The sequence below is a fragment of the Benincasa hispida genome, chromosome 12 (genome assembly GCF_009727055.1).
Source record: "Benincasa hispida cultivar B227 chromosome 12, ASM972705v1, whole genome shotgun sequence".
Lineage (NCBI taxonomy): Eukaryota > Viridiplantae > Streptophyta > Magnoliopsida > Cucurbitales > Cucurbitaceae > Benincasa > Benincasa hispida.
The window spans coordinates 75,924,367-75,937,450 of record NC_052360.1 but is presented as its reverse complement, the minus strand read 5'-3'; the positions used below and the strand labels follow the sequence as shown (position 1 = coordinate 75,937,450).

The window sequence follows — 13,084 nt, the reverse complement described above, 5'->3', positions numbered from 1 at the left end:
TTATACCACGATTAAGATTAACCATGGTCTATACAATAGACCACGACTAACATCAGCCATGGTCTATGGTCATAAACCATGGTTGACATTGGTTGTGGTCTATCGTATAGACCACGACTTATGTTAACCATTGTCATTATTGGTAAAGCATGACTACCTATAACCGTAGTCTATACCAATAAAGCGCATTATATATATATATATATATATATATATATATTATATTTATAGTCACGGTCTATCACTACAAACTATGGTTGTTATCAATTGTGTTATACCAATAGATCAACCTCAAATTCTATTCATCCATACAATATCAATTAAATGAAATCTTCAATTTACACGAACAAGTTCAACTTCAATAAATTAAAATCCAATCAAATTATATACATAAATGAAAGGTAAGAATACAATAATTTTATTTTTTTTTTAAAAAAAAAACTAAACCTATTGAACCAACTAAAACTATGATACACCATTTTTGTGAGTAAAAGTATTTTTGAAGAAATTGTTCCCGCTCGTTGTGTATTTCAACAATTTCAACTTGAGCACTTGTTCAACTTCTTTTTCAGTCTGATAAATTTAAAAAGAAAAAAGAAAAATAAAAATAAAGAAAGGACAAAGGTTAGAATATAGAACTTTATTCTCATAACTACTCTTATCTTCTTTACCAAGATTATAGAATTTAAGAGAAGAGCGTTCACATAAATTTTAATTTAACCTTTTGAAGTATTTTCAAATTAACATTTTCTAAATAAAATTTCAATTTAAAGTAAACATTTATATGAACTATCAACATATACCATATAATTAGAGATTTTAAGATTAAACATAAAAGCCCTAAAAGTGTATGATGAATGGTTATTAGATGTTGCAAATATGAAAACTAATTTTTTTAGTCTTTGAAATAAAGAAAAACTACAATATTCTGATTCTAACCTGAAGAAAAATAAACATCACAACAAGTTATTATATTAGGATAAAGAATTTAAGAAAAAAATCCTTAAAATAAAGAAAAGCTACAATATTCTAATTCTAACTAGAAGAAAAATTAACATCATAACAAGTTATTATATTAGGATAAAGAAGAAACTTTATCGTCTTTAGAGGACAAAATGAGGTCCTCCTATAATGAGACAACAAAACAACCAAACTCAGAAACATGTTTAAAATAGATTATTTTTCAACTTGTGCATATTAAAAAAGACATTAAAAAAAAAAAAATGCATAACATATTTCAACAACAACAAAAGAAATTGTTAAATTATTAGACCCAACAACTAGAAACTCAAAATCAATTTAAACACTTATGAGATGGAGCAGGAATCGAAATGAAAAATTATTGAGAAAAATTTGAGCAAAAAGAATTGTTGTTAAGTGACTTTATTATGTTGCTTGATAGAGAAATTAATGGAAAATTGAGAAGAGAGATTACTGATGTAGCTATGATAAAAGATATGGTTCTAGATTTCACGGTGGTCGTTTTAAACAACAAACAAAAATACCTGGTTGAATAATGGGTTAGTCCAACACCACAATCACTTCGGTGGTCTTTTTATTATTATTTTATTTGGGTGAGATTTTTTAAAGTGAAAAAGAAATGCAAGTATTTGAAAATATAAGACCACTATTTTAACCAACAAAATTTAGGTTAGTCTCACATAAAATCATGGTTTAGATAACATTTTATTTTCATGGTGCAAATATTAATTTTTCATAGCAATGTTTTTTAAGTATAGTATTAAGATATATATTTGACCATGATATTAACAAATTCTAGGTTAAAGTACAACAACACAATCTAATTATAGATTAGAATTCACATTTGTCGTAGTATAAAGTTAATATTAGACTTCCTATGATTGTTAATAGTATAGTCTATAATTGGCTTTTAGACCACAATTTTATTGATCCTGGTGTACATTTGATTTTTAGACAATGGTTTATAGTGTACTTTTATACCATGTTTTTTATTGACCGTGGTATAAAATTAATTTGTACATGTAGTTTGTAGTTAGTTTTTACACCATGATTTTTGTTGATCATAGTGTAAAATTAATCTTTACACCATAATTTTTATTTACTGTAGTGTATAATTAGTTTTTAGACCATGATTAATTTTAACTACATTAATTGTGGTTAATGTTACTTTTTACACTACGGTTTTTGTTTATTCCAATGCAACGTTGATTTTTATACCATGGTTTTTCTTGACCGTAGTGCAAAATTAACTTTTACTTCATATAATTAATTTTGTACCATGGTTTTCTCTGATCGCGGTGAAAAGTTAATTTTTATATCAGGCTCTTGACCGTGGTGCAAAGTTAATTTTACACCATGGTTTTTTTTTACTTTAGTGTAAAGTTAAATTTTATACCTTGAAGTTTTACAGCATGGTTTTTACTGACTGTGGTGCAAAGTTAATTTTTACACGATTTTTTTACAATGGTGCAAAATTAATTTTTACACCAACGTTTTTAAAACCTCGTAGTCTATAACATATCTTTAGACCACAATTTTAATTTGTGTGGTATCTAAATGAGTGCATTTATTTTAGACTATGGTTAGCTTAATCTCTACAATTTTAGACCATTGTTTTTTTAGAAAGAAAAAAAAACCATAGTCTTATGTCCAAATAAAAGTGTAGTGTATACTAAATTTTGCAGTAGTGATAACTAGTAAATCACATTTACCTTGTTTGACTTTCTTCTTCTTCGCCAAATACTTGGGACAGTTCTATTTCCAATATCTCTCTTGGTTACAATAGAAGTAAATTCCTTTGGCAACCTTGGTCTTCCTACCCCTCTCGAGTGTAGTAGGGTTAGTTTTTCCCTGACCTCCCTTATTCTTCTTCTACTTTTTAGTATCAGAAGAAGAAGGTACAAAGGTTTAACCTTTGTGGAACTTTTTTTAGGAAGTGGCAACATTTACATCTCCCTTCTGCTCATCGACTTTCATCAAGGACTAATAAGTTTGTAATTCAAAACTAATATTGTCGAGGATTTAAATTTGAAAACTAATATTTTCTCTTGGAGTTGAGAAATCTAAATTTTCTTAATCGTTTTGAATTTTGTAGTTCAAATTTTAAGTAAAAATTCAAGTTTCGATTATAATTTAAGTCTCCAATTATTATTATTTTGTTACATATACTACATTTCCTTTACTTTCAGAGTTATCTATTTAAAAGAATTCTTTATATTTAAATTTTAATTATATAAAATTATTATTTTTTAAATTAAGAACCTAATCACTCACTTTATCTTCTTTTTTTTCTTTTATATATATGCATGTCACACATACGTCAAATGAAGCATTTATTTGGTATGTAACCACTACCAAATGAGTCACATTCTATAGTCATCAATTGCATTAATGGTGCTCATCAAATGCATGTACATAAAGAATTGCTTCCAACCAAAATCAATTACACCTATTGGTCAATACGACCTAAAACTGTGGTTTTAAAATATATAAATATGTTTTTAATTAAAAATTAAAAAGTCACCTATATTATATTTTAAATAGACACCTATATTTGAAAATATGCATCTTGAAGATAAATAGTAACATACGAATTTATTTAAAATATAAAGACAAAATGTCAAAATGGATATTTTTCAAAATTTAAATTTTAAAATGCAACTTTTCAAATATAATACTATTACCTAAACTTATTCGATAGAAAAAAAATGTCGAAAGAAAGTGCTTCTTTCGGAAAAAAAAGGAAATTGAAGTAGGAATAAGATAAAGCAAACGCAATGGTTTTCATCTATTAATTTATTATTATTATTATTGAAGTAAAACGAGATAAAGCAAATACTTTTCTAATGTGGTCCCTTTTTTCCTCAATAATAGTAATATTAATATTAATAATAAACTATGAGGAAGATAATCATAAATTATTAAATTTGGCCCTACGCGAGTGCGTAAGGTCGCTCCAGTCCAAAGGATACATTTTCCTGGAAATATCCCATTCATGAAATTTCTACCCTTTTACTCATATTCAAATTAATTTAAACATAAAACCAATAGTAATTAAACATACAAAGTACTAATAATAGAAATAATACACTTTTTTTAAAATTAAAAATAAAATGCACTTTTTTAAAATAAAAATCTTACAAAGTTCTAACGGGAGGTATGTGTGACTTTTCATCTTTACTTACTTATATTTGAAAGATGTGATATAAGATTGGTGTATTTTTTTTTTCTTTGATTATAGTAACAACAAGAACGGGATCGAATATTCGATTATTAGAGAATAAAGTCATGTCAATTACCATTGAATTAATTTTATTTTAATAAGTCTCCATCTAACGAACAATAAGACTATAAGAGCAACTTAAAAAAAGGTTTACTCCTAACTTTTAGTTTGGGTTAAAATCCCATTTTATTTACACGTTCTATATGTTATATTTTTTTTTTATTGTTATTTGTTTAGTCTTTCTACTCTCAAATGTTGGAATTTAATCTAATCCCCAACTTTTTTTTTTTTTAAAATTCAACTAGTCAACAATTGATTATTTCAATCTCTAACTCTAAAATTAAAATTATTTTTTTAAAATAAAAAACTATTAATGTTCCTTTCGTAAATTTTGGATATTTGTTCCAATGGTGTCTTTTTATATATAATTTATTATTATTAATTAACTAATTTAAATTTTTAAAAATAATTTTATAGGACTAATTTTAAGATTTGAAGTGGAAAAAGACAAAAAATTCCACTGCGGTCAATAAGGTCTGGTGTCTCGCAGTCCTCAAAACGGGCGTCAGAATGGATCTGTTCAGCAAACTGATTTGACATTATATAATTATTTTATTTATTTATTTAATCAACTAAGAAACACATTCATTTAGACTGATCACACATATTATTAAAATATACTAGAATGCGGTATGTTGAACAGACGCATTCCAATAAAGATAATATTTCGATCTTTTTTTCTAAATAGTTTGAAAATCACCCATTTTCTCTAATTAACTTCTAAAACCACCTATTTTTTTCCAATTAACCCATAAGTATTTTATTCCCTGAATTATGCTTCAATTATGAGATTGAATTGGACAATATCTTCTTTAATAAATAAGATTCTACATGAGCAACATTTTCACCCAACATATCCCCCGATAAGTTTGAATAACATGCTTTAAAATTGAGTATTATGTGTTCACGTTGCTTATTAATTTCTTTTTACGACAATTTTAAGTAGAGATTCATACCTACCCTTAGATATTTTGGACAATGGAGTAGTTATTAGAGTCCTAGGTTATTATAGTTGGATTATGATAGTTTATGTTTGAGGAGTAGATTATTTTAGTTTGAGTTATAATAGTATGTGTTTGAAATGTAAATTATTTTAGTTCGAGAATAAAGTAACAATGTAGCAAATGATTAAAAAAATGAATGTAAAATAGTAAAAACTGTAGTAAATAATAAATATTGTAGTAAATGAGGTTTTAAAATAGTGTTGACGATAACTAATTTGAGGTTTTGAAATAGTTTTTATTGTAACAAGTGATGGTTATTATATTTCGATGATAACCCTTGTCCCAAACGCCCCTTGCATGCTTATATTAGTATGTGTATATATATATATATATATAGTATAAAATCGAAATATATAATTGGAATCTTTTTTAATATCTCTGAATTTAAGATTTTATGTAATATCAAGTACTTGGTAAATAAGGTGTGTGTGAATCATATTGATGTAAATCGCAAATTGATGTTTTTAGTTGTAGATTTTTTTTGGGAAGTGATGAAATTCAACATTGAAATTGATATTACAAACTTATAACAACTTAACTATGCTCGTGTTAGGAATTTATACATGATTTTCTTTTTGTTCTGACCATGCTAATCTGTATAGAAATGAACTCTATTGAATCTTTATGGAATTAATTATATAAATTTTGTATAACTTTAACATCATTAACAACTAAAAAAAAAATCATGAACAACGAATGCGTGGTTTTAATTGAATAGCAAACTACATAAATTTAAAGTTTACTCTATTTATTCATTTTAATTAAATATATTTCACGAATTATTAATTTATTAATGATTTAAATAGTATTCAATCACTGTAACGAAAAAAAAAAATCAAATTAATTATTTATATTCTTATTTAATGAAAATTCATTAATTATGTTTTTAATCAACCAATTATTATTAATTTATTACAGTGGAATGATTAACTAGGTTAATTCAACGAACAAATTAGGTTGATTATAAAAAAATAAGTTTAAATAATATAATAAATTTTAATTAGCTGATTTTAAAAAATAAAGATATTAATATTAACAAAATAAAAGAAACTAAGAGAAACATAAAGAGGCTCCTTGTCATATATTCGTGGGTCTATAAAAAGTAGTTTTAAATACTATTTTCACCTTTGTAATATTCTTCAATTTTAATCTATTTACTTCCAAGTGTCTAAATTTAGTCATTATATTCTTAATAAATCTTAATACTAATTTATTATTGATATTTTAAAAAACTCTTTATAGTCTATTAACATTTAAAAAAATGTGTACATATTATATTTTATTACAGAAAATTATTATTATTTAACTAATTTCAATAAATTCGACGTTTGGAAGAAAATACTGGAACAGCTGGACATAGTATTTTATTCTATTCCTTATTTACACGATAGAATATATTTTAAAATTTTTAAAAATGGTACCAAACGAGAGATTATATATCCTTTCATTTATAAAGAAAAAAGAGATTATTCATTATATGTCCTTTATCATTGATATTCTTATTCTTATAATATGCCCTCAATCTAAACGGCTCCATAGTCGTCCACGATCGAACAATCTCCGTCGATTAAAATACTAATTGATTGCATTTTAAACCGTTAGATTTTCTAACGGTGTGAACGATGGATGAGATCTCAATGGATTGATATGTTGACTAAAATTAAAAGTCTTTGTGCAGATACACGATAAAAGATGTTACCTACTCCACTGGATTTAGTCACTCCACACTCTCCGTTGCCTTGCCCCACAGTAAGCAGTTCATTGCGGAATTTTAACTATTAGGATACGGAGGGGGAAAAAATAATGAATATCCGAAAGTAGAAATTAAGAAAAAGAAAAAAAAGAAATATTATTAATTTTAGGAGAGTTTGGTAAGGTGGTGGTGTCCTGCCGTCTTCAAACCCCTCCATTTCCCCAAATCTCCCGTCTGATCGGATCCATCCCTTTGCAGCGATCTAACTCCATAAACGCCGGTCAGGTAAGGTTCTTATTCTTGCCTTCTTTGTTTCATTCATGAATCTGATTCTATTCTAGCTGCCGCTTGTTCTTGAAGCTTTGTGACTCTTTCTATTGATTTTCAATTCAGGTTTTGAAATTCTGTTACGTTTGTTGTTTTTGTGAATGCATCTGGTGTATTAGATATTGCTGTTGTTGTTGTTGATATTGAAGTTGATGTTGTTTGTTTTTTGTTTTCCCCTTCTCTTGCTGAAGTTGGAAGTGAAACTGGTTGGAAATTGATTAATGTTTGTGAGATATTATGATGTTTGAAATGGAATTGTGATTTGGATTGTTTGAAATATATTAAGTTTTTGGTTTTTGGTTTCGTAGAGCAGCCTTTCGCTCGAGAAAAATGTGGGGGATCGTTCGGCAAAAGGTTGGCACTGGAGCCTCATCTATTCTGGTCCGGTTCCATGCCCTTGAACGAAATTTCTTTTTGCATCGGATAAACGACTTTTCGCCAATGATTTTAATGTTTTATTTGTTTTATTTTAATGATTTACGGGCAGGCTTTGCAGAGGCTTCGCCCAGCCGCCTCGGCATCGAGATACTATTCATCGGCGGCAAAAGAGGTATTACATAGTCTCGAGTCCTTCGATACTTTTTTTTTTAATTATTTTATTATTCTTATTCAGTTTCAGCTAGTGTTCTTCGATATATTGTATGCTGAAACTTTCTAGAGTGAAGTAATTTGGTTTCTTCTCATCAATAATGGTTAAGGTTCCTGTTGAAAATAACGTTCAGGACTATATTTTCCCTACTCTCACTTAGGAGTGAGTTATTTCGTAACCCATCTATTTTAGATCTTCGTGAATAATGTGACTGTTTTCCATTTACTCTCTCTCTCTCTCTCTCTCGGCTTTGATGTTGTTTAAAAACGAAAGGCTAACCATTCTTTTCCCAAAATTTATTCCAAATATGCACAGATGACTGTGAGAGATGCTCTAAACTCTGCACTTGATGAAGAAATGTCCGCTGATCCTAAAGTTTTTTTGATGGGTGAAGAGGTGAGGGAGAATGAACATCAATCCATTTGTATATTATCTGCCGTGTCTAACCTTATGGCTAATTTCAAACATTCTAATGCAGGTTGGAGAATATCAGGGTGCCTATAAGGTTAGATATGTTGAAGAGACGATCTCTAATTCACGTGATATTTGAATGTTTTTTCCATTTGTGTTTTACATTTCAACAATTTTTGGCCTTTCTCTCCTTTCCAAGTAGATAACCAAAGGGCTTTTGGAGAAATATGGTCCCGAGAGGGTTCTTGATACCCCAATCACAGAGGTTGTTGCTTCACCCAAATAATATTATTTTTCTTTCAATTTTATTGAGCCGTTTGAATTTTCACTGTTATGATATGGTAAAATATATTAAAGGAAAATGATTGTATTCTCACTGACCTCAATGTTCTCTAAATTTATGCAGGCTGGGTTTGCTGGTATTGGTGTCGGCGCTGCTTACCATGGTCTGAAGCCTGTTGTGGAGTTTATGACATTTAATTTCTCCATGCAGGTTATAACAATGAATTGCATACGATTCCTTTTCATGTTCGGTGTTTCCTGCTTGTACTCATCTGCTTAACAAAAAAAACTTTTTTGAATATATTTTGCTGTTGCCTGGTTTCTTTCATTCGTCCTGTTGTTCTGTTCTCCAACTTTTCTCTTCATAATGTTTGTCTTTGTTCTGTAACTATCTTTTAGATTTGTTAGGGCTCAATAGTCATGATATTACCGTACATCATTAATATTAATGTACAAGTTTAATTTAGCTTCCATTGTATTGATTCATTCTACTGTTTGTATTCCCACTCTCCTTTCCAGTTGTCTCACTTTCAGTTATGTCCTCTTTGCTGTAGGCCATTGATCATATCATTAATTCTGCGGCAAAAACGAATTATATGTCAGCTGGCCAAATTTCTGTGCCAATTGTCTTTAGAGGGCCTAATGGTGCAGCTGCTGGAGTTGGTGCCCAGCACTCCCAGGTTAATTTTTTTTCTTCCCTTTTTCTCTTTCACGTGTGCTTGTGTATGTGTATTTTGTGAGTTATATTCACATTATGTTTGTCTCTTGTCGAGAATCTTTTACCACCTAAACATTCTTAGAGTTCACTTTGGGTCTTTCTTTCTGAAGAGTTCCATAATTATTTGGATTGGAGCTCTTTCTGGTTTTGTTAGGCTAGTTCCAGTTTGGCTCCTTTTTGGGCTGCCATTTTCTAGGCTTGTCTTTTGTTCGTCTATTTTTCTGCTGGCCTTTGGTTGGCCTTTTTGTATTCTTTCATTTTTCTCTATGAAAGTTTGATTTATCAATGCAAAACAATTTTACACTTAACTTCAGATGGTGCAATTGGGTAATCCTTGAAATATGCTTCATATTTTTCGGTGCAGTGTTATGCAGCATGGTATGGCTCCTGTCCTGGCCTGAAAGTTTTAGCCCCATATTCATCTGAAGATGCACGTGGGCTTTTAAAAGCTGCTATAAGGGATCCAGATCCTGTGGTGTTTCTTGAAAATGAGTTATTGTAAGTGGTGAATGAAAATGTCTATAATACTTTTTCACTACTCTTTCCCCCTTTGGGACACTTGTAATTTTGAGCATTATTTCAATGAAAAGTTTGGGTTCTAGAAAGAAAATGTCCATGTACTTTCCAAGAAAATAACCATCAAGAATGTGCACTGTTGCCTCAGATATGGTGACTCATTCCCTGTTTCAGCAGAGGTCCTTGATTCCAGTTTCACCGCTCCCATTGGAAAAGCTAAGGTGAATCTGTTGTTGCTTTTGATACATTTCAGAAGATGGTTTCTATTTTGCTATTCATCTTCTGTGTGTAACTTTACATCATTCATTTTTGATAGATTGAGAGAGAAGGGAAGGATGTGACTATTACTGCTTTTTCGAAGATGGTGGGCTATGCACTTAAGGTCAGTATCCTTCAGTTATTTGGATCATGGGGTTTGGTTGTTTACTTTTAATTTAACTTACTATGTCAAGGACTAGGTTGACCTGTGAGGGGTGCAAGATAAGTTCTTTAGTTGGTGAATATGATTTTAAGTACATCTTCCTTGAATATGTATCTCTAGAATGGCAGAGAAATGATTTTTTTAAATGTGATATTTTTTACTATAAAAATGTAATATAGAAGGATCATCTTACTCTTCAGGACTTTTTTTCATGCGTTATGCACTTTTCCACAGCAGTTTAGGCACTTTATGTCAACGATGATAATTCTGCATTAATGGTATTCAAACAATTAAGGTGGATCTGAAGATCTTACCTTAAGAATGCTGTATTCTTTTTTTTTGGCAACTTTTAGGTTGGAATAATGGGCAGTTCAAAGATATTTTACTTGGTGTATGTTATATCATATTTCGATACACATGTTTAGCAACGTTTACAGTTTCTTTGACGTTGGAATATCCGTCCATGACTAATTTGATTGCTTGGATTATCAGGCAGCTGAAATACTTTCCAAAGAAGGAATTAGTGCTGAGGTAATTTTTGCTAGAAGATAGTGTTCTTTTTATAGATGTTTGTAGATAAATTTTGTTTTGTTGATCAGAAGTGTAATGGCTTATATTGTCGGCATAGGTTATTAACCTGCGCTCTATTCGGCCACTAGACAGAGCCACAATTAATGCTTCAGTTAGGAAGACCAATAGATTAGTAACGGTTGAAGAAGGGTTTCCTCAGCATGGGGTTGGAGCTGAGATCTGGTTTGTCATTTTCCCCTTCTCATGTTTTTTTCTTGATTGATTTTGGAGATGCTGTATTAACTTAAAGTGAGTATTTATTTTTACGTTGTCAGCACATCTGTTGTCGAGGAAAGTTTTGGCTATCTTGACGCGCCAGTGGAGAGGATAGCAGGGGCCGACGTTCCCATGCCTTATGCAGCCAATCTTGAAAGGATGGCTGTTCCCCAGGTTCATTTCCCTACCTTTTCTAATAGCTTTTTATTCATCCGGACAAGTATACTGTACTTTTAATAGAGAGAAAGAAAGAAGCAAGAAAATTGATAGATCTAGTATCCTATCCATAGAAATGGAAAGAACTGTAACTTTTAGTCTCTACAAAGAAACCTTCTCTGATTAAAATCTTTTTGACATGTTTTTGTAAAAATTTTTACTTCTGGCATAGAGGCAGTGCTAGTAGTTTTGTTAAGGGAAAGATTATACATTTTAAATATTTATATACAGTCTTTCACTTCTACAAATTCGGGGCTGACTTGGAGCTAAGCTTTTTAAAAATCTTAGACTCCGTTTGGTAATCATTTGGTTTTTGGTTTTTGAAAATTGTGTTTGTTTTCTCTCAATTTCTTACCATGATTTTCAGGTTTCCTAAGTAAAAGAATTGAATTATAAGCCAAAATATAAAAACAAAAACAAGTTTTAAAAAATATTTTTTCTAGTTTTCAAAACTTGACTTGGTTTTTGAAAAATTTGTAGACTGTAGATAACAAATCAAAGAAACACCTAGGGGTATAAGGAGTATTTATAGGCTTAATTTTCAAAAACCAAATAGTTACCAAATGAGACCTTAGTCCTTTGGAATCTAAGATGAACTAAAGAAGGCAATTACCCCATCTTCCTTCTTTGCTCTTTTTCTTTCTAATTGTATAGGTTGAGGACATCGTTCGAGCAGCAAAAAGAGCATGCTACAGAGCCGTACCATTGGCTGCAACTGGTTAAGTTAATTTTGCCCTTCCAATCTGGAAAAATTTTCCATCTTAGGGTAAGATTTAATGACTTATCTGTCATTTTCTGTTCCTGTTCTCTCAATCAAGGAGAAATTTCACTCTTCCCTTGTAAAATAAAACCTTTTGATGTTTAAACTTCACCCGCTTTCTTTTAGCCAAGACAATTGCAACCATTATTCTTTTAATGGGCAAGTCCAATCCAAGTACATGATACTTTTGTGAAAAGAAATATCCATTTCTTCCCAAAATCATCACGGACGTAGGATAAATTGGTGGTCCGTTGAATGATTTGGCTTTTAGTTAATATATTTTGTTGACACTTGTAAAATAATAATTGGCTTAGCAGATGCAGGACACTGTACATTGTTTCTGTGATGGCGTCTGGTCTGGGGACATAACCAAGTTGTTAAAATTTTAACTTGGGAGAATATTTGTCAAAGAAGGGAATTTCAATTTTGTCAACTCTATTTGATAGTCAGATTGCTTCTTCTTCTGCTTTGCCCAACAAACCGTTTGTTTGTCTTGTAAGTTTGAATCTTCCCTCCTTGGTTTTTCATAATGTCAACACCAAATGGACCTACTGGCTATGAATATATACATATATTCTAATAAATTTATTTACCATTTTAATCTCTTATTTTTTCACATGGTTTTGTATGTTGATATGAATTATCTGTTTATGAATCTCTATGCTGTTCCGATGCTCTACATTTTTAGGAGAAACATTGACTTTTTGTTACTTGAAGTTTGAAATTTGATACTGTTTGATTTCAATTTCAAACAATAATATTTTAACAGCTAAGGTTTCGTCGTGCTTGGATTAGTTTGGTCTGTTTTGTTTCCAGGTAAAAATAACAAATGTATGTTGGATTGGACATGTTAAATGATAAATGATATGGTGAATCGTTTGTTTTTACTTTATAGGTTGAAATCTTATTTTGGTCCAAATTTGTTTTATTTTAGATCATGTATTTTCAAATGTCCAAATTGATCCTTGTATTATCAATATATCAAAATAGTTCTTGCAGTTCATTTATGGTTACATTTTGTTCAATAATTTGCATAATTGTTATTATTATTCTTTTTTTTTTTTTAGTGAAAAAAAGAAAGGTAATTTCAAAATATC

At 29.9% G+C, this 13,084-nt stretch overlaps 1 protein-coding gene across 4 annotated transcripts; it reads left to right on the top strand.

Annotated features, from left to right (window-relative positions):
* The first annotated feature begins 7,085 nt into the window (after positions 1-7,085).
* Positions 7,086-12,467, top strand: LOC120067922 (pyruvate dehydrogenase E1 component subunit beta-1, mitochondrial). Of its 4 annotated transcripts, XM_039019554.1 has the most exons (16): positions 7,086-7,246; positions 7,602-7,669; positions 7,776-7,838; positions 8,193-8,273; positions 8,356-8,382; positions 8,491-8,553; positions 8,695-8,781; positions 9,125-9,250; positions 9,653-9,786; positions 9,953-10,025; positions 10,121-10,186; positions 10,718-10,756; positions 10,854-10,978; positions 11,071-11,185; positions 11,882-11,993; positions 12,305-12,467. In XM_039019554.1, exons 2-15 carry the CDS (start codon positions 7,619-7,621, stop codon positions 11,948-11,950), a joined length of 1,119 nt encoding a protein of 372 aa, XP_038875482.1. In that variant the 5' UTR covers positions 7,086-7,246; positions 7,602-7,618; the 3' UTR covers positions 11,951-11,993; positions 12,305-12,467. The 4 variants fall into 4 exon arrangements, with proteins under 4 accessions (XP_038875482.1, XP_038875481.1, XP_038875483.1 ...); XM_039019553.1 differs by having other exon boundaries at positions 11,882-12,423; XM_039019555.1 differs by having other exon boundaries at positions 7,087-7,246; positions 7,597-7,669; positions 11,882-12,423.
* Positions 12,468-13,084: the final 617 nt, after the last annotated feature.